Source organism: Rhinatrema bivittatum, chromosome 5 (genome assembly GCF_901001135.1).
Source record: "Rhinatrema bivittatum chromosome 5, aRhiBiv1.1, whole genome shotgun sequence".
Taxonomy (NCBI): Eukaryota; Metazoa; Chordata; class Amphibia; order Gymnophiona; family Rhinatrematidae; genus Rhinatrema; species Rhinatrema bivittatum.
In genome coordinates this window covers 231723805-231750251 of record NC_042619.1, presented here as the reverse complement: position 1 = coordinate 231750251, position 26447 = coordinate 231723805, and the positions used below count along the sequence as shown (strand labels likewise).

At 44.2% G+C, this 26447-nt stretch overlaps 1 protein-coding gene across 8 annotated transcripts in view; it reads right to left on the bottom strand.

Annotated features, from left to right (window-relative positions):
• ERG (ETS transcription factor ERG) overlaps positions 1–26447 on the bottom strand; it is a 368978-nt gene that overhangs the window by 240371 nt on the left and 102160 nt on the right. For all 8 annotated transcript variants that reach the window (XM_029603434.1, XM_029603439.1, XM_029603440.1 and 5 more), the window contains exon 2: positions 17648–17735. In XM_029603434.1, coding sequence (XP_029459294.1) covers positions 17648–17686 — 39 coding nt within the window. In that variant the 5' untranslated portion in view covers positions 17687–17735. The remainder of the gene's footprint in view (positions 1–17647; positions 17736–26447) is intronic.

Here is a 26447-nt window from a genome sequence, read left to right as displayed (position 1 = left end):
AATGCGGAAGTCCGGTGGTAGGGAGTTCCAGAGAGACGGGCCTGCTGTAGATAGAGCACGTTTCCTCAGGGTAGATTTTGCAGGTTGGGTGATCATTCTGTTCTGGTATGCCCTTCTGGTTGGTTTTTTAGAGGAGTGTAGTTGAAGCTGGAAGGTTAAGTTGAGTGGAGAGATGTTATGTAGGGCCTTATGAATCATCATGCAGGTTTTGAACTGAATCCTATATTTGATGGGCAGCCAATGGAGATGCTGGAGGATCGGGTGATATGGTCCCTTTTTTTGGCGTTTGTAAGTATCCTTGCAGTGGCATTCAGTACCATCTGGAGTGGTTTGGTGGTGCATGCTGGAAGGCCCTGCAGGAGTGAATTGCAGTAATCTAGTTTAGGGAGAATGATGGCTTGGATTACTGTGCGGAAATCCCTATAGAGTAGAAGAGGCTTTAGTTTCTTTAGCACTTGTAATTTAAAGAAGCATTCTTTTGTAGTGTTATTTATGAATTTATTGAGGCTGAGTCTGTTGTCTAGTAGTACTCCCAGATCTCTGACTTGAGGTGCGGTGGCATATCCTGAGGTGTCTGGAGAGTTGCTGGATGTTGGCGGGGCAGGTTGATCCGGTGCTATTATGAGTATTTCTGTTTTGTTGGTGTTTAGAACCAGGTTGAGGCTGGTTAGAAGATCGTTGATGGATGAGAGACATTTTTTCCAGTAGTCCATGGTTTTGTGTATGGTCTCCGTGATAGGGATGAGAATTTGTATATCATCCGCGTATAAGAAATGGGTGATCTTGAGGTTAGTAAGTAGATGACAGAGTGGGAGAAGGTAAATGTTGAAGAGGGTGGGGGAGAGTGATGATCCTTGTGGTACCCCCATCTTGGCTTGGATGGGGTGAGATTCCTTGTTGTTTATCTTAACTTTGTATGTTCTGTTCTCTAGGAAGGACTTAAACCAATTGAAAGCTGTTCCTGTGATGCCGATGTCTGTAAGACGTTGTAGTAGGCTAGAGTGGTTCACGGTGTCGAACGCTGAGGAAAGATCCAGAAGCGCGAGGAGACAAGGTTGGCCTTTTTCGAGATTGAAGATAATGGTGTCCGTTAGTGTGGATAATAAGGATTCGGTGCTCTTTTTCTTCCGGAATCCATATTGGTTAGTGGTGAGGATATTGTTGTCGTCAAGGAATTCAGAAAGTTGTCTGTTGACAATTTTCTCCATGATTTTAGCTAGCATCACATCTCGTTCCTTAACCTGATCTCAACTAGTGGGGGAATCCTCAACAGCTTCTGTTATGAGGAGCAGAGAATTAAGATATTAGTCAAGAATTGTGGAAGATCTCTCTTTAACTCTGGGATCCAATGCAGTTCCATTATAAGGGAGTAATATGATCATATATTGAAGCACCAAATATCTCCCTGGCTGTGATGTTCTTTAAAAGCTGCAGCCTTGTTAAGTGCAGTAGGCATGGTCATTCCTAAGGCATTGCTGTAGTCCAGGCACAATTAAACCAGCGCTTACACTAAAGTCATCAAATCAAACTTCTCCAAGAAGGGTCTCAGGCGACTGATAAACCACAGATAACATAATGTAGTTTTTGTCACGTATACGAAATTTGCTTCACCACTGTGAGACTGGTATCTAATCTCTTCCCCCAAACTGTAACCACTTCCTTCAAGGGCATCTCACTTCCTCACATTTCTGATATTAGATCAGGCAGAGAATCTCTTTTCTTAATCCAAATAGATTGGCTTTCATTTTAAACATGCTTAGCCATTCTGCCATTAGAGTTAGATAATAATTACAATTCTTCATCTCTTCATAGGGATGGGAATTAAAATATGCTAGGATTTGCATATCATCTGCATATGGATAACCATTATAGCCTAGATCCTGGGTCAGCGTCGCTGATGGCACTAAGTAGAGGTTAAAACAGTGCTGGGGACCAGAGTCATCCTTGAGGAACCAGCACAGCTTACCTCTCCAGGCTCTGCCACCTCTGACTGCCATCCAGCCCTGAGGCGTGATATGACAAGAATGATTTAAACAATGCCAATGCCGTTCCCTCCATCCCCGTGTCTATCAACTCCAATAACTATCAGGCAGAAGCAAGGCTGTGCTTAGATGGGTAAAGCCACAATACGGAACTGTCTTTGGAAGAAGAGCAAGCAGTAGCACTAGCAGAAGAGGGGAGTAATATCCCAGCACGTCCGTGGACAGTAAATGAGAATGGCTGTGGGAATGCTGATTAGGCTTTAAAGGGGAAGAGGAAGGGGGACAAGGAGCAAGTTGCAGAATCCAGGCTGCAGCTGTGCAAAAGGGAATGTGAGCAAGAAGTAAACGTGAATAAAAATACATAGATTATTATTCTGACATGCATTGAAAGGGTTGAAAAATTAGTGGAGAAGGATAGAAAGCATAAGAATGATATCAACGTTTTCTAGGAGAAGGAGACTAGGTTAATGCACAGGATGAAATCGCGGCATCATCCCCAGCCATCATCATCCACCATCTTGGGGGTAACGTGAAGCTTGCCTATGTCGGTGGAAAGTCTATGGGTAATTTCCACCTGCAGGCACCACACCATTTTTCAAAGTGAAAGCAGGGCGTGTACTTCCATTTTGAAAATGATCTCAGGAAATCTAACCACACAATTTTACGCCTCCTGACTCTTTTTCCCAGAGGAAAAATCTGGGCATACTTTTGAAAATATTAAAGACCACACCCCTCCCCTTCCCAGTTCCCGATAATGCTTCTCACCACTGTGGGCAAAAGTGGGCCTATAGAGGTCCTATGCATGTGATTTTTCCTCCTTGTAAGGCGGGCACTTTTTTTTTTTTTTTTTAAAGCCCATTTCCATGGGAAAAGCACCAATTTAGCTGTAGAAATGGTTTTGAAAATGATCTTCTCTGGGGGTAACTTTATAATTGCCTGCACAGAGTTACGCCTGCTCCTTTTGGGTGGGGCAAGGGTTCAAGAAAACGCATACATTTCAAAACTGAAAAATATGCACAGGTAGCCCTTCTTCTAGGCATAGCTATGAAGGCAGGGGCACATCCAGTATCAGGATTTAGCCCATGGACAGTCCCATCAAAATCCCTGGCGTGGATTCTCAGAAAGGAAGAGAGCATAGGCCTCTAAGACCCAAGGAATAGTGTAAAATCTCTTGTCATGTCGGTGTTAGCTCAAGCTTTTTTTCATGTGGGGCTGCTGAGTGCCAATAAACAGAATTGACACATGGGTAGGGTGTTCCAAAACAATAGTCTAGGATTTAGGCTCCTAACTTTCAGTTACACTCCTAAACTGGCCCTTTTGAAAGTTTACTAAATGTAGGTATATATTCTGAGGCACTTATGGGCCGATACAGTACAGTGCGCTGCGATGGAGCGCACTGTTAATCTGCCATTGGACACGCATTTTCCCTTACCCCTTATTCAGTAAGGGGCGGAAAACGCACGTCCAACCCGCTGAACCTAATAGTGCCCGCAACATGCAAATGCATGTTGATGGCCCTATTAGGTATTCCCGCACGATTCAGTAAGTAAAATGTGCAGCCAAGCCGCACATTTTACTTTCAGAAATTAGCGCCTACCCAAAGGTAGGCGCTAATTTCTTCGGGCACCGGGAAAGTGCACAGAAAAGCAGTAAAAACTGCTTTTCTGTGCACCCTCCAACTTAATATCATGGCGATATTAAGTCTGAGGTCCCGAAAGTTTAAAAAAGTAAAAAAGAAAGAAAAAAAATTTTTGAAGTCAGCCTGCAGCTGTCGGGTCAAAAACCGGACGCTCAATTTTGCCGGCGTCCCGTTTACGAGCCCATGGCTGTCAGCGGGCTCGAGAACTGACGCCGGCAAAATTGAGCGTCAGCTGTCAAATCCGCTGACAGCCGCCGCTCCGGGCCAAAAGGAGGCGCTAGTGTCCCTAGCGCCTCCTTTTGCCCGTTTCTACCGCCGGGCCTCATTTAAATACTGAATCACACGCCGGGAGAGCAGGCATTCGCCCGCTCTCCCGCAGACTTTACTGAATCATCCTGTTAGATAATTCACTAGTTATAATATTTGGGTACTTATCTGGCTATGTGGCACTGAATATCATCCTCCCTCTGTCCAGCATACCTATTTAGATCAATAATGACTATTTGTGGGCACAGGCCCTCACATAGTTAGTGATAGTGCTTAATTGTGAACTGTGCACAGTACCTCAAATGATTGTAACAGGTGAGACATAGTCTGCCCCTGTCAAACATGCCCTTTGTGTTCTGTCCCTGATCAAAACAGCCTCTCTTCTGCAAGGTTTTTCTGCAGCTGCTGACATCTGTATGGAAACAGTTAAAGTACCACCAGATTACCTGTGGTTCTTCTCTGATCGATGAGTGTCTACTATTTATAGTTGATGTTGCGTTCAATCAGTTGTATCTTCCAACACAGGAGCCCCGTGCTTTCCAAGAATGAACTTAGAGGTTCTATGGTGGTGGTAAAACCCTCATGTAATTTGAGTCAGCTAATGACAAATATGTGCTGACACATATTTATCTATTCATTTAAAAGTCGTTTCAGTTTATTTCACCATGAAACAAATGCCCAATCCTGCCAAGTAAATTAAAATTGTTCATGCCATTTGTTTTCAGAAAATAGCATGCACTGTCTTCAAATAGTGAGTGCTATTTTCACAAAAATGAATAACACAAATAAATAAATAAAATGACACAATATTAAAAAAAACAAAATACAAAAAGAAAATGAAAATGAAAGAAAACAAACCAAAAACATTTCTGGGCACATCCCTAATGCTGATAAAGCAGGCATCTTGGATCTACAGTGTGGCACATTCAAACTGCATAGGTTGCTGCCATTCTTCTGAAGTTTAGGGTTGCAATGCTGGCCAAGAGGTAGAGATTGTTTATATTAGTTGATATAAGTTAACTGATAACACCTCTATGATCTTTTTTGCATTAATGAGCCTCTCCCCTACAGAACATGCATTCTTCACCACTAAATAATGGAGTGCCAGCATAGTTGATCCTAATATGAATGCATTCAGTCCCCTTATAGTACTGACCAGTTTCCAGATGTTTCATTGTGAGCTCATCTTCACCCTTGTTTTCTTAACATGTGCCGGTATGTCAGAGACCTATTGAACATTACACTGTGTTAAACGTGATTTGGGCAGTGGGCTAATTTTAAACTGTTCCATCTGAAGGTGAGTTCTGGTTTTATATGAATGTTCCTTATGTGAAAAACACATTTTGGGTTTTAGTTTGGCTCATAGTAAGTAGCTAGGCTTGTTAAAGTCATCAGGATCATGTTGACACAGTAGAAAATCCTTTTTTTGGGTTGTAACACATAGGTAACTTAGATGAAACTTCTGGAGTCAGGGTGAACTGGTTGATCCTTGGGGTAAATTATGGCAGAGAAATAGAACATAAAATAAGGAAAGTTCAAAGCAGGAAACTATAGAAGCTCAATCTTCTCCATAATCTCGATCCTAACAGCTATGAACGCGCTTGGTTTCAAGCAAATCGTATCTGACCCTACACACAAGGCTGGGCACACACTCGACCTTATCTTTACCAACACCTTTATCCAAGCTGACCATCCCAGTTGCACACCTATCCCCTGGTCAGACCATTTCCGTATCGATACCCGATGCACAATCATAGGCACCCCCCCCGCATTCGCTACCCAAAAAAACTATATCATATCGCAAACAAGGCAAGACCGAAGACATCATAGAGGCCCTTTCAAAAGAACTCCCCAACCTAAACCTCACAGACGCTAACACAGCTACCTCTTCTTGGTTCCAAATCACCACCAACATAGCTAATAGATTATGCCCCCCCCAAACCAAAGAAATCAATGCAGATAAAAATAATAAAAAACCATGGTATACTAACGAGCTTAAAACCATGAAAACAGACCTTCGTAAAATCGAGAAAACCTGGCGGAGGAATCAACTCCCGGCCACCCTATTACAGTTTCGCACTCTTCTAAACACCTACCGAAAAGCCACTGAGAAAGCAAAGAAAGATTTCTATGCCGCACGAATTCATCAGTACCAGTTTAACCCACAAGCCCTCTTCCAATACGTAGCCAGCTTAATCACATCAACAGACAGAAATAACCCTGACAACGATGACAAGTCAAAATGTGAGAAATTAGCAACATTCTTCCTCACCAAAGTGGAGACCATTATGGCACGCTTCACATCCCAACCCGGCCTTCCCAACACAGCAACATACAAAAACATTTCAATTGATCACCCTAACCATATCTCCCACTCACTACCACCTACACAAACCTCATACGCCCCCCTCTCAAAATTCGAATGCACCTCTACCCTTGAACTTGAAACCACCCTCAAAAAAATCAAACCCGCCTTTCATCCCTCAGATAATCTGCCCACCAAAACACTACTCGCAAATCCATCTTCAATAGCCAAACATATTGCTAACATTCTGAATAAATCTATCACATCTGGCCAGGTCCCAACTGAACTTAAGCATGCCATCATAAAACCTATACTCAAAAAGCCAAACTTAGATCCCTCAGAGCCAGCCAACTATCGCCCAGTATCAAACCTCCCATTCCTATCCAAAATACTTGAAAAAATCATTAACAGGCAACTCACAGACTATATTGAAGACCACAATATTCTCTCCCCATCCCAGTTTGGTTTCCGTAAACACCACAGCACAGAAACCTTACTCATCTCCCTTTCAGAAAACATACTTAGAGCTCTTGACAAAGGACAATCACACATACTAGCACTGCTAGATATATCAGCCGCCTTTGACACAGTCAATCACAACACACTTATCAAACACCTCAAGGAAATTGGCATCTCTGGAACTGCCCTACTCTGGTTTCAATCTTACCTACACGACAGGAGCTATAGTGTAAAAATTGGTCGTAACGAATCCAAACCTGTTAGGCTTTCACAAGGAGTACCCCAAGGCTCGTCCCTCTCGTCAACCCTTTTTAACATCTACCTCCTCCCCCTCTGCCAACTTCTTTCCAAACTGGGTTTCCAGCACTTCATCTATGCTGATGATGTGCAGATTCTCATACCTATTACTGATTCCATTACAAACGCAATGAAGTTCTGGAATTCCGCCCTATCTGAAATAAACAAATTACTCACAGATAACTTTCTAGCACTCAACACCAATAAAACAGAGCTACTCATCCTTTATCCTCCTAATAACCCCCCTCTCAACCTCTCTCCCCCCTCGCTCTCCCCCTGCCCTTCCACACAACTGGTCCGCAGCTTAGGCATATGGATAGACAACCATTTTAACCTAAAAAAATTCATCTCTGCTACGATTAAGAGCGGATTTTTCAAACTTCACACCCTGAAAAGAATCAAACCCCTATTACACGCATCCGATTTCCGAACAGTACTACAGGCCATGATCCTATCCAAGATTGACTACTGTAATGCTATCCTCCTAGGCTTACCAAAAAATACCCTCCAACCACTTCAACTCCTACAAAACGCTGCTGCCCGCATTCTCACCAACACACACCGTCACGAACACATCACCCCTGTCCTTCAATCACTACATTGGCTCCCTGTAGCCTCAAGGATAATATATAAAGCCCTCACACTCATACATAAAGCCATTCACAACCAAAACATGCAATGGTTCACGGAACATCTCCAACTCCGCAACCCTACCAGACCAACTAGACAGCAACACAAGGCCAAACTCCCAACACCGTCCCCCAAACTCATGAAACACGCCTCTACTAGAGAACGCTCTTTCATCATGGCAGGAACCTCCCACTGGAATAATATGCCCCCCCACCTACGCCTGGAACCATGCCACAAAAAATTCAAACAGAATCTTAAAACATGGCTCTTCAAACGAGCATACCCCGACTAATCGACTATTTGACTACCATCCACATCTACAACTCTACCCCCCTACCTGATCCAATCTTACTAATACTCTTCCCGCATCTACCCGCCTTCTCATCTCCCCCCTCCTCCGACTTCCTTTTTCCCTTCATTTTCCTTTCTGCTCACACTACCTCTCCTCCACCCACCTCCTCCCCTAACCCTTACTGTTTCCCATGTTACCATTCCATATTCCCTTCAGCTCACCCTACCTCTCCGCCTCCCCCCTCCTCCCTAAACCTTACTATTGCCCATGTTATCAGTCAATCTTGACTGCATCCTCCCTTGTATATAGTTAATTTTCAGCCTCTTGTATATAGTTTACAAGCAAATAATAATCTTTTGTATCATTTGTATCATTTTATATTGTGAACCGTTATTTATATTCATTGTAAAGCTATTTGCTATGTTATGTTACACTGTGAACCGAGGTGATGTTTTGCTACGTGCCCCGGTATATAAAAATTCTTTAAATAAAAAAAAAAAAATAAAATAAAAAAATAATCAATTTAAAATAATTACTGACCATTAGAAGTGGGAAGAAGTAAAAATTTTGGGGGTTTTTTTTCCATTTCATTTGGGGGGGGGGGGGGGTCATCACGAATTTCATTTTATATAATGTTTATTTTGTTTCTTTAGTTTTCTTTAGCATTCCGTGTCCCTCACCCATCCTTCTCACACTGAAAAATGCCAGAGCCAGGATCCTCCTTGGCCCCCGGTCCAGGGAGGATCTGCCTAGGCCGCAGTAGATCATAGCAACCTAGTGCAGCCTAGACTTATGCAAGGCCCAAGCTTGGAGGCCTGAACATGACACCTGGGCCTCAGCCAGGGCCCATGCCATGGCCTGATGCTGCAGCCCGGCCCAGAGGCTGAGTACCGATGCTGGATCCTCAGCCCGGATCCAGGCCTGACGCCGGGGCCCGGACCAAAGGCCGGGTCCCAATGCTGGGGCCTGGCCCAGACCCAAGCTCAACACCAGGACCTTGGCCTGGACCCAGGCCTGATGCTGGGGCCTTGGCACAGACCCAGGCTTGACACCGGGGCCCGTGTCAACATGATCCTGATGACTTTAACAAGCCTAGCTACTTACCATGAGCCAAACTAAAACCCAAAATGTGTTATCTGGCTAACTTTAAGATAACTGGATATATTCAGCAGCATGGCTCTGCCTCTGAATTTGCAAGCTAAGGGGGTCATTTTCTAAAGGGATCGGGGCGGACTCCACAACGACTTTGCTGACGGCGAGATGTAAGACTCCTTATCGCTGCCAGTAGCACGCCCAAAGCACCACCTTTCACGATGGCGCTATTGGGTGCAAAAGCCATCAGCATTAACACCACGGTGGTGCGATCGATGCCGGCTTTCGCAGGCCTGCCCCCGCTTTGCCCCCCCTCCCCCCACCGCCCCCTGGTACCGCGCGATTCTCAAAGGCCTGTGATGTTAGAAAATCCAGGCCTAAGTTAGCCAGATAAGTTTATCCAATAAAAAGATAAGCATAATCGAGGTCAGTTTCTTTGCTCACATTCTCAAGCTGCTTTTGTTGCAGTAGAGCACTTCCAGCTGCTATTATACCATTTCAGTGCAAAAATCCGGCCAGTCCATCAAACCAGGACTTTTGAGAGCTTTTACCAAAAAAGGTTTGATTGATCTTTGTTGTCCTTTATTTGGTGACAACGGAAATGCAGATCCATGAAAAGTGAAATGTGATTGACCGCAGCAGCCATTTTGTGATTTCATACCCCACGATGTAATGGCCGGGCTATAGCATCATACATCTACAAAAAGAAACCATGCAGACTGGGATGCCTTTAAAAGGCAAGATGTTGTAGTACACAAGCTTTAAGCCACATGTCAGGGACTGCAATTCTGTTTCGCCCCTATGGGAGCACACAATAACGGTGAGCCTTCCAATTGCATTTCCTTTCTCGTTTCACAAACAGAAACGCATGAGAGGAGAAAGTGCTCACACAGTAGAGCCGCCAGTCATATTTAACTCTTTAGGTTATATTTCATCATCGCCCCCTCCTTCCATGAGTAAGAGAAACTTGTTTTTTTGAAAACATTTTTAAATGCTTCAGCACACAATATAAAAATCACAATCGCAGCGCATAACCTTTCATCATTAAAATGTCCAAGACCCCCTCTCTTTATCTGTGATGGCGGTATCTACGTATGAGCTTTCAGGAAACCCGACATGGGCCGCGTTTCGAAAAATGCTGATTTCTTCTTCAGGGGAAAACTTCTTTTTTGAGTCGCACCACTGGTAAAGGCTCATACATCGGTAAAAAATCGCTCGTAGGAAAAGATTTCTTCCTTGGCGTGTCGGCTTTAAAGAAGGCTTGTGGATCATTTACTAGATGAAGCTCTCCCTCAGCATAACATAGTAATGATGGCAGAAAAAGACCATATGGTCCATCCAGTCTGCCCAGCAAGTTTCTTACGGTAGTAACTGCCGCTCCGTGCAGGTTACCCCCATATGTCTTGTTAAGGGTAGCAATATTTACAATCAAACCAAGCAACTGTCAACCCCATAACAAAATTACTGCTAAAAAAAAAAACATCTTTACGGGGTGAGCAGCCTTCGTGATAATTCAGACAATGCTGCTTGAATGCGTCGTGCTTTTATGCCAACCATCAGTAAATTTAGTGACAGCCGATAAAAAAAAAGTATTAGCAAAAACGTCATGTCTATAAAAACATTACGTCAGTTACGGCATCCTGAGCGATGGGGCACATATCTTTGGGGAATGGGGGCAGGCTTGGGCCTGTGAATCTGGTGCCCGTAGGCTCAAATGCTGTGAGGCCGCAGCACACGGGAGCTGAGTGGTTGCATCCTGGCCCATGGATATATGATGCCAGTGCTCTGCATCTGCCTGCCTGGGCCTCCAGGCTTTCTGCATAGGTGGTTTCTTTAATCTATCATTTTCTGAATTCCTTTACTTGAGGGCAAAGGATCAACTTTATGGATTATAAACTAGCATACCATTACCACAAATGTGTTTTAGTTTAATATCTACATATTTTTTTCTCTTCCCTACGTATCTACATATTTTGTTCTGTGTGCTCAAATCCCATCAGCAAACAGACCTTATCTGGCTTTTTGCTTGGACATTCACTCACTTTCCAATTCAGGCAAAAAAATAAAGTGTACCAAGAAATACACTTTAAAAAATGTCTGGGCAATCGATTTGAGTTTTCCCATTTTTAGATCAATCATTCTTGCATGTCAATTCCGAGTACAGTTTTTTTTGTATTTCATTGCCAAAATTTTAAAATTTTCCCTATAAGACATAGTAGTCTGATGCTATCAACCATTTCGGTAAAAGCGTTTTTCAAGTTTTGTATAACAAAAGGACAAAAGATAAGCCATGCCTGGTCATACCAAGGTCCATCAAGCCCAATCTCTGACAGTGACTAATTTTGTAATTAGGACGTACCCAGCAGATCCCACAAAATAGATCTATTTCTTGTTACTCTCTCCCAGGAGTAATGATGGCTTTTCCCCATCTAACAGAAACTTCTGGAATATGGTCTAGGGTGCCATTGGGCTTTTGTTCATAAGAACTGATTTGTTTATTCATTTGATCAAACTTACTACACTCCAAATTTATCAAAAAGACACGCTAGCCAAATTAAAATACAAGGCCATAATAAATAAACAGCAAAAACCAGACCAACAAGCAATAAAGAAAAACATAAAAATAATTTTAGAAAATCAGGAGGACATTATATAGAAAATAAACATTACCAAGTCCAAAATAATATAATAATATTAAAACTGAGCTAAACTAAGACCCAGGTGATTCAAATCAGCCAAAGGCAAAGCCAAATTAAAGATTGTTAACCATTTTTCAAAAAGCTAAATAGTCAATACATATTCAGGCTGACAGAGGCAGTTGATTGCAAAGATGAGGGGGCGACGCAACAAAAGTGCATGCCCTCTAGAACAGGCCAACCAAGATACTTTCAAAGAAGTAATGGGGAGCCTTGTGATGGACGTAGCAAACTTTTGGGACTAATCCTTATTTTAAGTAAGCTGCACCAAGGTCACGCAATGACTTAAAAACGAAACAAGCGGTCTTGAAATCTAGGCTGAACTTAATAAGTAACCAGTACAGCCCTGCCAGTATGGGACTCATGCTATTTTGATAACTGCAGCTCAGATTAATGTGAGTGCCTGTATTTTGAAACAACTGCAAGCAGTGGAGATAATTTATTGCAGTCCAACAAGAAGGGCATTGCAGCAACTGAGTCTACTAGCAATGCAAGCATGAACCACTGTAACAAAATCGTGTGTGCGTGCCAAAAACAGGAGATATGCACGCATGTAGCACGTGCACACACACACCCGATTTTATAAGGTGCCCAGATGCACGTACAAGTGCCGATGCACAAATATCTCACATAGGAGGGGAAAGGGGTGTGGTATGGGCGGGGCATGGGCGTTCCAGGGCGGGGCCAAGGGATATGCGCGCAGGTACTTACAGGCCTGGGTGCGCACCCAGGTCTAGTGCTGCGTAACTTTACTTCTGCTATGGAGGAGGTGAAAGTAAAAAAATCTAAAGTTACAGGCATCGGTGAGGGGTTTAAAATGGGGAGAGTGCAGGCTAAAGAATCAGGGGGGTTTAGAGGACCTAGTTGTGGACTGGGAAAACTGGTGGACGAGCTGGTCAAACTGGTTATGGCATGGATGCGCAACTATTATAAAATTCCCTCACATGGCTCAAACCCAACCTTACGCTGCTAGGCGCACACAAGCTTAAAATTAGGCACACATATAAACATGCCTAGGCTATTTTATAACATATGCTCACATGTGCGTGCATGCTATAAAATGTCCATTCATCGGGGCATGCGCCAACATGTGTGCCTGTGCGCCCAGTTGAAAGTTACCGTCCCTATGTGTACACGGACAATTATTTTATTTTGTTTGTTTTTTCATTTTGTTTTGTTTTTATTTTTCATTTCATTGGTTGTGTCATTTATTTTTCTTTAAAATAAAAAAAAAGCAAATGAAACTGAAAAAAAAAAATAAAGAAATATTAAACCAAAATAAAGGCTCACTCCCAGGTCCTCACCTGTTCTTTCTCTCGCCCTGGACCCTCTTACCCTGTAGTTGAACATTTCTTCATGGGGCAGGAGTAATGCCAGGTCACTCCTGCCCTGCTGCTGCTGCTGCGGGTATTGGAAACGGCACCGGCAGACTGAGGCCGCCACCATTGAAGTTTTGCAGCACAAAATGGCTCCAGTCAGTCTCAGGCCAGCACCATTTCCGTTCAGTATTTGGCTAAATGTATATAATCTGTTCCAGAGCAATGACTTTTCCAGAACAATGATTTATGTTTTATTTTCTACCTGTTTGTTCGTTTTTATTATTATGAATGTCTTTTACTGTAAGCTGCCTCGAGCAACATTGTAGAGCACGGGTTAGACATTTCTAAAAATAAATAAATGGCAAAAATGAACAATTGTGCTGGCCTCGGGCTACCAGAGCCATCATTTCCAATAGAAGCAGAAGCAAGGCAGGAGCAACAGGTGTTCGCTCCTAACCCATGAACACATTTTTCACTCTAGGGTACCAGGATCTGGGAGTGGATTTTTTTTTTTTTTTTTTTTTTAAACAATGATGGCATTTTTTTTTTTCAAATAAAATGAATCAAAACTAACAAAACGTAATTCATTTTTCTTTTGTTTCATTTTTTTAAATGAATTAAAATAAAATGGGAAATTTATATTAATATTTAGTTTATTAGATTTGAATAATCTTTCTATAATAAAAAAAAAACAAAGAGAGGTATAGAAATGAAATGCAAAAACATAACATTATAATAGGCAATGGGGCAGATTTTAAAAGGCCTGCGTGCGTGAATCCCGGGGTTTACGCACGTAGCTGGGCCTTGTGCACGCTGCGCAGATTTTCAAAGAGGCCCAGCCACGTGCATAAACCCAGAACGCGCCATTGTATGCTGTTCTGATGACTCGCGCGCCGGCCAGCTGGCTGAAGTAAGTTGCAAAACGAAAAAAAATAGATCGGTAGGGTTTAGAGGGTGGGGAGGAGAGGGGAAGAGGGAGGGGGTTTAGGTAGGGGGGTATAGAAGTTCCCTCTCAGTCCACGCCTTAATTGGAGCGGACTGGGAGGGAACTGGGGAAGGCCCGATTGTGCGTGGAAATTGCAAAACCTAAATCTAGATAAAAATGTCCATGAGTCATAGACTGAAGACACAATTAAGGAATAGATTTTCAAATATATGCACGCATCCATGTGTGTGCGGTTCCTGGATTTTAAAAACTGTGCGCGCATGTGCAGGCTGCGCGCAGAGGGGAGGATTTTAGTAGATTACGCGTAGCGACAAAATTGGGCTTTTCCCCCTTCCCTACCCCCCTACCTAAACCCCTCCCTCTTCCCCTCTCCTCTCCACCCCCTTAACCCATCCCAAAAACAATTTTTTTGTTTCCCTACTTACTGCTCCCCTGGAGCAGAAGGAGTATGCGTGCGCTGTCCTGGCCGGACTCCATCCCACCCATCCCACCTCTCCCCACCCAGACCATGCCCCCGCCCCGCCCCCTTTTCAGGGCCTGGCAATTATGCACGCATTGTCACTTATGTGCGCTCAGGGCCTGGCCATGCGCGTAAGTGATGATATTTGCGCGCGTGGCCAATTTAAAATTTGTCCGTAAATGTCTAATTTGGAATAAACTAAAACCTCATCGAAAACATAAAAACAGATAACAAGAAACAATAATTTAGACAGAAATAACAGCATTCAATATAGAGAGCCTTTGTAAATCCAAGGAAGGTTCAGTGGGCCAAGAAGGATGATAAAGGTAATCTACATAACTCTGGGGAAAAAGCCAGGCTTTAAAACCCTTCTGAAGCTGAACAGTCCTTCTCTTAAGGCAGTGGAAGTGAGAGGGAGTTCCAGAGACTTGGGGCCAGGAAGGCAAAATTAACTCCCATGTTCTTTCAAGCCATATATCCTTGTACATCGAGATTTCTCATTTCATTTAAATTAATTCACATCCCAGGAAATCATTTTTATGTAGGACTGGCTGAAGTCTGAAAAGTTATGGACTCAGTAAACTCAATGGCATACTCATCTCAGCTAATATCTAAGGGACCTTGCTCAGGGCTGTAGGCGGCTAGGGCAGTGAGTGTTCGAATAAAGTTTCCATCAGACCCAGCGTAGCCGAAGGAGCTCAGCTGCTTGCAATTTTTTTTCTTCTTTGGGCTATAGCATAGCACCCAGCACCACAAAATGAAACCACTCTAAAAATCATAGCTTTTACAAATTGTTCCTACAGTCTTCTAATACAAATACCATAAAACTAAAATTCCTCAGTTCCACATGATTCAGTTACTGGCTGTCCTGAGATTCACCTTCTTTTCCCAACGTTGCTTGGTGCTGTGGCTCATTTTTAATCTTGCATACTCCACTTCTGAGCGTCAGCTTGTAGAATGAGATCAACTAATTTGGGATAATTCTGTATGATTAAGTGTGATCAACTGACTCCAGATTGCAAAGAAGAGATTAGTAATATTTTTTTTCAGCTCCTGGTTCAAAGCATGCTAGGAGTTTCTCAGCATGAAAACCGTAGAACTAGGAGTTGCAAATCTAGGACCCAATCACCTGTTCCTTATCATGACTGAATTTTTTATTTTTTACAGAATCCTCAGAAAAAAACGACAGTGGTCAAGCAGTATGGGCTACTGTTTGATGCTCTTCTTTGTTTTGCATATCACAGTATGTAAATAATATAATAGAAAAATAGATCAACCTTCTGCTTTTACGAGCACCAGTTTTTTAATTTAAAATTGCAACTGCTCATATATCTAATTTGCATCTCAAAGGAAATATCCTATTCATCTTTTAAGAGGAGAAATATTATATTGAATCCTTGAAATACAGAACCACAGAAAATGTGGACAGCTTGGGTTCATTCAGGCTGCACTGGATAACTGGAAAGCTGCTCCTCTTATCATTGCAGTGATGTGTCAAAATGCAAGTATGAACTATGCAACATGAATCTGAAATTCTGGAATTGGCGCTCCGCAAACAAGCATAATCATTGTCAAAGCTCATTTTGCAATGACCTGACAGCACAAGTGTCAAACAGCCTGCAAAGTCACAAATGTACTAAGCTATTCGAACAAAAAGGGCTCACCTACAACTTGTTGGTTGACCTATATCTCTACATTTTAAAGCTTCAAAGTTGGCATGCATGGGTTGGTTCCCTAGAGAGCAGAGAGCATAGGTGCTTTTTAAGAGGGAACCTGCAAGCTCTCAGTTAGAAAGCAGTTACAAATCTCTTTACAAACACACCAAAACCTTTCAAAATGCTAGAACAATTCCCCCCTCCTTCCCGCTCCACCAAAGAAAAAAAGAGCCCAGAGCAACACTGCTTGTTTGCAGGTGGTGTTTTGCAAGGTTTCTTTCTCAAACTGAGGTTCTCTCCAGCGCACAACAGTGGTTAGATTACAAAATGCTGTCAAATAAATATTATGCACTCCAAAGCAAGAGAATATGGAGGCGTGATCAGTCTGCTTCCTGGCTGACACAATAAAAGAAGACTGTAACTCCAGCTATCAGAAGGATCCTAATAAACTAACCACTTTCTCACACCTCCATTTCCTTCTGCGCTTTTTCAGAGGTGCAGAGATTCTGTTCAAGGTAAAACTCTTCCTTTTAAGGACAAATTGCTGGACTGATTACACAGTTGCACCGCATCCCTGTGACTATGAGTCTAACTCTCTGCTTCCCACCTTTCTTCACTGTGGGCCGGATTTTAAAAAGGCTAGCGCATAATCTGACTTACACGCGCTGGGCCTATTTTAAAAAGGCCCGGCGATGAGCGTAAAGCCCCGGGACACGTGTAAGTCCCGGGGCTTTACAAAGGGGGCGGTCTGGGGGTGGGGCGGGGGCTGGGCCAGAGGCCTCCGACACAGCGGCCATTGCCGCTGTGTCGGAGGATTGCAACTTGCACCTACCCAAAAGGTAAGACAAAGGACAGGAGGGGAGTTAGAGTAGGGCTAGGGGCGGGGAAGGGGTGGGAAGTTCAGGTTAGGGGGGAGGGAACGGGGGAAAGCAGCGTGGCTCGGCGCACGCTGCGTGCACAATTGTGCACCCCCTTGCATGCGCCGACCCCTGATTTTATAACTTGCGCGTGCCTGCGCACGCAAGTTATAAAATCAGGTGTACATGTGTGCGCACTGGGTAGCACACGCACATGTACGCCCGCGTGCACCTTTTTAAAATCTACCCCTGTATGCCTAGATAAAACTTCCTGCATCAGTGTCTCATGCTCCCTCTCTGGCCATGCTGAAGTCCAGTCTAAAAATTCACCTTTTTGAGGCTGCTTTTAAATCTTAAACACTTCTGTACAAAAAATGCACTTCCCACAGACTCTTGATTGTCTTGACTAGACGGTAAGCTCCATGGAGCATGGATTGTCTCTGTTGCGCCTCTCTCTTTTCAGTGCTGCATATGTGTTGTAGCGTTTTAAAAATGAGAAATAGGAGCAGTAATTCAATGACGTTCTTGGCATCGGTAAACAGTGGGATTAACAGGAAATCTTAATAACCAGTTCTATTCATTTCTGAGCTTAATTTATCAGTAAAAGCTGTCTGAAATAATCTAAAAATGTAGAAATTCCTGAGTATGTAAAGCAGCTCACAGACATTGAGAATGAATGGTGTTACTTTCTATGAGGAAGGAGCGATCGGCGGCGGCCGGAGACGTTCAGCAGAGTATGGACGGAACTTACTGCGATCTGAGCTGCAGGATCTGGGACAGTCTGAATCATGTCCTTTCCCAAGCTGATTTATATACCAGATCTCCAGTCTCCAAGGCAGCTGAGCCACAGAACCGAGAAAAGAAAAAGAGAGACAGCGCATCAGTGCATGGCTTCTGCTAAACTTTTCTTTATCTGTAAGACAAGATATCAGGGAAACAGAGATGGAAGAGAGGGGATACTCAAATTTAGAGCCCGCTTTGTGGATTGCCGATTCTGGCATGATCAGAAAAGGCATTAAGGGGGCAATTTTTTCAGATCGTTTGGTTTGGGACAATGTACTTTTTACCGGCGGACTTTCCACCAAGTTTTTAAGGGACAGTATACACTTTGAATCTTGCCCAGGGTGTTCTGTAAGCGGACCTTTTTGTGCCAGTGGGTTTTGTAAGGAAAATAATGCACGTAGACTTGATAATGCTATCTACGTATGTTATCTTCTGATCCTGCTCAAATCCCGCCCCGGAGGCACCTCCAGCTAAATGTGGATAAAGGTGTACACACATTGTGGAACGCAGCACGCGCTTCTAGCCATTCTGGGGGGGGGGGGAGGCATTTTCAGTCCTGGAAACTCTTGAGGAAGACAACTTTCAAAGCCATCTATGTGTATTAATTGACTGTCTGGAAATTACCCTCCCTTGTTCTGGCTAGAAGCGCATGCTGCATTCCACAAGGCGAGCACTTTTATCCACATTTAGCGGGAGGCACTGTTTTGGGCGGGATCGGAAGATAATACACGTAGATGGCATTTTTCAAGCTTTTGTGAATTATTTTCCTTACAAAATCCACCAGCAAAAACAGTAGGCAAAAAAAAAAAAAAAAGTTAAGAGCCACAAACAGCCAAGAGATGTGAAGAGTTCATAATTCTAGAGGGTATCAGAAAATCTAGGGAGGATCATAAGTAGGTTGCAATTCATATGTGACACCAGGGCCTACTGCACATAATCAAAATATCTGACAGAAACTCTGAAAAATCCTTAAGCAAATCAGGGAGATAATTGCAGCAGCCCAAAAAAATCAGTTCTGAGATGAGGCTCCATTTCAGCTTTGGGCCTCATTTGATAAGCATTTTTCCATAGACACAAAATGGGAGAAAAGCCTTAGCAAACCAGGCCCAAGGTTTGAGAGTCATTTGCAAGCAGGCAAATATCACCTCTCCATGTTTTCAATTCAACCTGTGTTGCCAGATGAAGATCTGCGTCTCACATGCTGCCTGCGCAATAAAGCTTGGTTTCGCTGGGAGAACCCATGTGCGCAGCATCTACACACGTGGAAAAGTCGACACACATGGATTGCTGTACGGCCAGGCTTTAGAAATAGACAGATTCCTATAATGCAAGCTCCAATGTCTGTGCATTATATTCCATTGAAACTTGAGCATAACGATGAAGGAATTCCTTGGCTTGACTATCACAGAAATCATTAAAAATCCCAGAAATAAGTTATAAAGTGCAGCTTAGAGGGGCACAAAAACAGAGCAAATTGGTGAGCCTTCCAACTTAATCAGGTGAGCCATGGAAAAGTCGCCACTGCTTGATGCTCAGATCCAGGCCCGAGGCTCTGCTTCCAGTACCTTGCAGCAACACTAGCAATGGGTCTTTAACATGCAGGAGCTCCTTTCTGAATCATGCCCATTAATTACCCCAGTGTGGGGTAATTAATGGGCAGCATGCATGTTGTTCATAACTGGGGCCCCGCTTTGTGCGGCACATGCACTGTACACAGCACCTCCTCGTCTTCTCCCCTGCTGAGCCTCCTCCTTTGAGTCCTTCCAGTCTCCGTGCTCTCCCCAGGCTGAGCGAGACGGGGAGAGCACGCACTGAGCACTGGAAATGACTTACTCTGAGTGTCGAGAGCAGCAGCAGTGAAGGAGATCTGGCAGCCACATGTGGCAGTCACGGTAACTAACCCACACCACACTTACGTCTCCCTTCTCCTGAGCGAGTTGGGCCATTTTGATGGGTTTATGTGTGTTTCTGCCCCATTTCTCTCTTTGTTTTATAATTTGGAAGAGAGACTAGAGGGGCTTCAAGCAGTCCTCTAGCTTGGCTATGTGAGTCTTCTCCATGTCCACACTGCCACACCACATTTTTGTTAATGTAAGGGTGCCTTGGGATTGAAAAGGCTGGGAAACACTGAGCTACAAGACTCTTCGTCTTTCCTTTGTTCAAAACATCAGAGTCAGCCCTCCCTAGAGGGCCTTCCTTCTTTAGAAGACTAATCTTCATTGCTAGTCCTCACAGGCCACAGACAAGCCTGCTTTTCATCATAAACAAAATATGCAAATGAACCCAGGTCTTGAACCAAGTGTATGTAAATATATCCGAATATTTATTGCAGACTTCCTGAAAACCAGATTGGTTTGCAGTCCTTAAAGTGCGGAGATGTGAATATATGAGGCAGCACGCCGTACATGGCTTTCGTTTCTTGAAAACATCAACGGCACTGCATCCTACAGCCCTATACTGCCTTCAGAACATCAGGGGTAGCCTTCCATACAAGATTTTCCTTTGCTGCAAACATTAGAACTATGCTCATACTCTGAGAACCATGTGGCTTTTTCGTTTTGCAATTAAGTGTCTGTACCAAGGTCAGTGAACATGATCATGACATAATTACCTGTGTCAGCTGATATCACAGTTGAACATATGGGTACCTAATGGTAAGCAAGGCCAATTACTTCATGATCATGTCCTCTGTGAAGATGGAAATTTAATCCTAGTTTCAAATGTTTCTCTCTGCTGGTTCTCAGTCGTCCCTGGAGTTACCAGTTGGGATAAAATCAGGACTGGATCAGCCTGTCCTGAACAAACGGAATCCTATCTGAATCCTATTCCATCCGACCCTGCAGGCCTCACTGTCGGTTTCTATCTCCACGGGTTCCACTGTCAGCAGATGCTCAATGAAGACTGCATCTGATTGGCTAAGGCCCCCCCCCCGGATTACAACAAACTTCAGCTCGGTCTCTGCTACTCGGTCAACTCTGGTGGCCAACTTTGTAAAGTACAAACTACCATGTGAATCAGTCACTCTTCCATGCCTGTGGAGTGCCAAGTGGACTCCTGTTTATTATTCCAAAAGAAAGCCTGCTTCATTTGCTATTCAGATCCCATACTTGCTTGAGAATTCTTTGCTGTAAAACAGCTTGCCCTGCTTAAAAGGACCTCTGTGGGATGGGGGTCCACCGGCAGCTGCATGGGGCTCTTGCTACTTCCGCTATTGGTGGGATCAGGTCCACAGGCAGCCCCATGGGCTTCTTCTAGCTCCCTTCTTTCTCTACCAATGCCCGCCCCCCCCCCCCCCCTTCCCTTGGTGTGCCACCCTGTGCAATTACACGGTTTGCACACCCAGTAACGCCAGGCCTGCCTGAAATACCTATCATCAGCTGCACGAATTAGGAAACAGGATGGTTTTACTTAGGTGTACCAGACCCCAGTATGAGTGATGGGAAGGGACGTTTGATGGTAATTGTGTTCATGCAGCTTACAGCAAAAAAAAAAAAATTTAAAGTAACAGAAAGGAAAATTACAGGTAGATTCATCCTGAAACTGACAGTAGACAAAACCTCTGATAGCCCAATGATGTCAAGTTAAGACCATCAGCTTTTGCATTGTACAGTAAATGCAAGTAAGAAAGTGATCGTAACCGGCAGGCTGGATAAAGATGAGCTGAAAGACACAGTAGCCTCCTGTAGGTAATCTGCAGTTCCCACATTCACAAAAAGACTATTGCCAAGCAATGCATCAATTCTTCCTAAAGCTGAAAAATGCTATGTGAAAAACCTGCAGTGCTTTTAAAAACTCATCTAGAACTTTTCAGAGAGGTGTTGATTTCATAAATCCAAAAACATATTTGAGCTCCCTCTACTGGTGCTTGGTAAACTCCACTATCCAGCATTAGATCGCCATCATTTCTGCCTCCCAAAGTCTATTTTATCTTGGTCTTTCCCAGACAAACTGTGATTATTCATAGTTCCCTAAATTTGCTGCTTTCTCTTTTCTTTTCAACTCTAATCATTTTTAATTCCTATTTTGGTAATTATATATATGTTTGTACTGGCACGGGGCTGGGGTTTGTCATGTCATGATCTTTTCACTTCTGCAACTGGAGTTGATACGTTTTTAAAAGCCCAACTACAAAATGTAGTTGAGAGACTTCACGGGCCTCTGCATGGAAATTGCTGCTGCTGCTGTCTGCACAAGGTGTGCGAGATGCGCAGCCATTCGTTTCATTTTGTGAAATAATGTACACTGTTTGGAAAGAGCGCGTGCTAAATCGTTTTAGCGTGAGCTATTTGAAAAAATGAGACAAGAAAAAAGCAAAACGAAAACCAAACAAAACACGGAAAGGGAGCATGCGCACCCCTAGAAGGCATCCCTGTAAGGTATCAGAGAAACACAGAGTACATGACAGATACAGATCGCGGGGGCAATTTTCATGCATAAAGCCTGGTTTTATGCACATAATTGGCGGTACCACAGCAGCCGGGGTTACGTATGAGTAAAAGTGTCCATACGTTTATGTGACCTGAGCAGAAGCATTCCCGGGGGGGGTGGGGGGGGGGGGGAGAATCGGGGTGGAATCAGCACTTTTTCATGCATTGTTTTGTTTAAAAAAGGATCCATGCAAGTGCACACATGTAAATCATGTTCTCCGAAGATGGGGGTGTAGCTTTACGCAAGTGAACCTGTGCGCATATTCGGTGAATATACCCCCGGGTATTTTTTAAGCAAATGTGTGTGTGCATAAGTTCATTTTGAAAATACTCAGCAAAGTCTGAATGTATAATGAGCGCTGTTTGAAAATTATCCTGTAGAAGAGCAATCTAGTCTGCCCAATTCATTTCCTGGTGCAGTGCCACAGATGTCGGTTAATTCCCTCGCTTTCCCTCAACTTCTTCACAAGTACAGATTTCCGCGCTTTTCCCGGAATTTCTTCAATTCTTTTTTTTTATTGTTTTTGCCCCCACCCCCACTCCGTGGCCAGGCCTGGATTTCCCAATAAGCAAACTATGCCGGTACTCAGCTCGGCATAATATTGGAGGCAGCAAAATTCTTACGCCGTCTGCTCTGCAAATCTCCAATACTGCTGACTCTCTTCTCCCTCACACTCTTCCCCCCAATACGTGACCCAATTCTCTCTCATCGCCCCTCCACAGAGCTCAGGGCTCCCACTCTACCACTGCTTTTATCAGAAACCGGTGAGTGAGGGGACCATGTGAGGTCCCACCATGTACTCAAGGCCCTGCCTCCTCTGCAGTTTCCTACACACAAGTCCAGAGAAGGCAAGGCCTTGAGCGCATGACTCAGACTGACTCAGACTCTGCGCTCAGTGATTTCCGATAATGACGGAGGTACAGCATGAGCCCTGAGCTCTGTAGCGGGGTGGCACGAGCAAAAGGATTGCCAGGTCTGGGTTGCATTGGGAATCGAATCAGGGTACTGCATGGAGGAATGGCAGAGGGGATCATGGAGCAGAGGTCCCAGAACAACTATGGTCCTTCAGAACCGGACAGCACGCAAGGTGCTGTGAAAATCACTTGCCCCATCCACATGGAATGCCTACATTCTCAACTACAATAAAGTGAAGGCGTTTCGCATTGTGAACTGCTGTCTGATCACCAAGTTCAGAGGACTTTTTGATTAGCCACATAGTGCACGCCAAACAGCAGGGATTGTCCAGGAACATGGTTCGTTCACACCTTGCAACTCTGGCGTTTTTCTCGAAGCTGGAAATGGGCTGCGCAGAGCAGTAATCTGCCATAAAAAGGGTGATGCTAGGCTGAGCCAGGGAGTCCCTGCCTCACCACGATGCACAGAGACCACTGACTTACGACCTACTGTTACGACTTTGGTGCATCTTGCCCTCGAAATCTACAGACAAGTTTGAAACTATACTCTTCCAGGTCGCATGTGCGCTGGCATTCTTCAGTGCTTTATGCGTTAGCAAGTTCATAGCGTCATCATGGAATGCATCACAGCTATGTGGCTTACAGGGGGAGGACATCAGTGTCTCAGACAGCACCTTATACCTAAGACTGAGACAATCTAAGACTGATCAGGGAGCCTGTGATCATGTCATTACACTAATAGCAGTTAGAGGCTTGGTAACATGTCCAATCATAGCCATGACCCTATACTTAACCCTACATCCAAAAGGGAGCGGTTTGTTTTTGCTTAACCATGATAGATCCCCATTAATGAATGGCAGGAGTTCAGAGCAAATGTTTTGGCATTCACTCATTCAGCATCGGAGCCATTTCCAGTGCTGCCACCGCCGGTATTCCACAAGCTGTTATACAGCAGTTGGGTCGATGGAGATCGGGAGCCAGCCCATGCTGCAGTTGGGAAGAGTGAGTCTGACACCGCCAGACCTTATCATCATACACCTTGGTGGCAACGATTTAGGCAATGGCGTCGGCCTCATTTTTTTGAACATGATCAGGAATGACTTGAGCCACCTTGCCTCATTGTGGCCAACTTCAAAGATCTGCTGGTTTGAAATCATGCCTCGTCAAAGGATGATGTGTACTGGATGGTGGGGAAGGTACCGAGCAAATTTCAATCAGCAGGTAGCCAAAGCCATCCAATACTGGAGTGGCTATCATTTGAGACATGAATGGGTGGACGGTCATTGTGCAGAATTGTATGCTCCAGATGGAGTACACTTCTCAAACTTGGGAATTGATTTGTTTCTACAAGCTATTCAGACGTTATTCCTTGGTTTGATGCATGAGCTGTAGCCGTTTTGTTTGGAGGGAGCCAGTCGTGTGGCAGAAGAGTGCTTCCTTACCCTCGCATGATGGGACCCCTGTGGCAGCGGCAACTGAGTCCAGGAAAACCTATTGTAACTTGAAATGCATTAAAAGGAAGCTGGGAGGTGCCGGTATAGACGAGAGGGGCCTCCTCTTGGTTTGGCGACAGATGATCAATGTTGGACCCAGGGCTTCAGGGACTTGACGGATCGACGGCTGGATATATGGGGAGGGGCTCTGGCAGGGCTTGCTGCAAGGCGACCGGGTCAAGACCCCCTCTGGTGTTAGCGGTCACGACACCTATCTGGGGGCTCATAGGGAGCAAGACCTCCGCAGTTACGCTTGGGTGGAAAGAGTCAGAGTTATCAGCACCTGCCCAGCAGCAGTACATTATTGGCAGGACTCAGCATCTAAATTAGACTCCCCTGTTAGGGACTCTAATAAATGGTTGTGGCCATTTCATCCAAGTTATGTGTCACATTTTCATTGTCTGTGCTATTGGAAGAGTCCAGCTAGATTGGGTGAGGGAGGGGCTGAGCCATGGGTGTCCGGGCTGCCCGGTTATTAGCCAGATCTCATTTCCAACAAATAATGTCTTCAGTGAGCTGTCTGACTCTCCTGGGAACTGTTAAAGTCTCAGCTTGTTGATAGCTGTTGGCCCAGCCAGTGCAATTATATGGCTTCTGTACAGAATCCCACCACCCGTTTACATCCATCAGTTCTCAGTATGGAGGTTTGGGGGACTGAACCGAAGGCTTGGCAGGAGAGCTATGCAGAGCGCCCTCACACCGGACCCGGGCTGAGGTCTCCTGTCCTTCAGGGCCGGGAAGTTCATGCACATTGTATTGCTAACGTGGAGACAGAAAGATTGTGTGCAGTGGCTCCTCATCCAGCAAAAGCATCACAGAGGGGGCGAGGTGGGACTCTGGAGAACTACTTTTAAAAATATTTAAAAAAAGAGATATGGAGAAGAAAAGTAGGGAAGGTTTGAATCTACCACTAACATGCACAAGAGTCATGGAGTATTTAGAAAGGAGAATGTTAGTGTGATATTAAAACGTCCAGAGGGAAGACATGTTAACCTGCAAAAACAACATTCTTATAGCACCTTATCGACTTACCAATTTATTGAGGCATGAGCTGTCGAGGACAAGCATGTCCACTTCATCACATGCGACCAGCCTCAATGTTATGTTAATTAGCTATGATCTTATTTAAGTTAGGATGCTATGGAAATCAACCTCTTAATAGTCACATCTATCCTAAAAGTCAGTCAGCTGATCATTCCTGCACTCTAGGGATAAAGCTTGCATCTTTCCGGTAACTATATGACAGGCCGCAACCAGGCACTGCAGACTGGCCAAAGGTAACTGGGCGAGGATCATAGGGCGGGTCCAACTCAAAGCTGAAGCACCACAACACATGGCAGAGGCCTTGAAGGACACTTTTAAGAGACTTTTCCATTTACTAGATTTCCTACTGGGCAGTTTTATATTAATCAAAATGCTTCAGGGGCTTTCTTTTGGTTGAAGAGGGTGTCTTTTGACCAGTTTTGGAGATGGAACCACAAAGTAAGGCCAAGGAGTTCTGATCCCAGGCCAGACTTCTTTAATTGTAATATAACTGAGCTGCCCTTAATATATATGTATATTGTTTTTAACCTTGACTTTAGTAAATGTACAAGAACCTGCTCCCCCTACAGATGCTGTAGAAATAAATTGTATAAATTGACAGTTAAAAGCTTGGTGCAAGAGCTCTTTATGGTAAATTAAGTGTATATTAAAATGTTGGCAAAAGGAGCATTCTGACAGGCTGAGAACAATGTCCAGTTATGGTCTGTTATTGTCCAAACTGCTTGTGAACAGCATTGCATCACCTCTACCTTGATGTTCTTTGCCCCACCCCTTGGTTGAGCTGATCTAATTCTGCCTGGGGTGCGGAGAGGTATGGGAGAGGGAAGTTCCTGACTTTCCTTGTCTTGAAATTGTGATCTCTGTCTATCTCCAGTGCAAATATGGACTG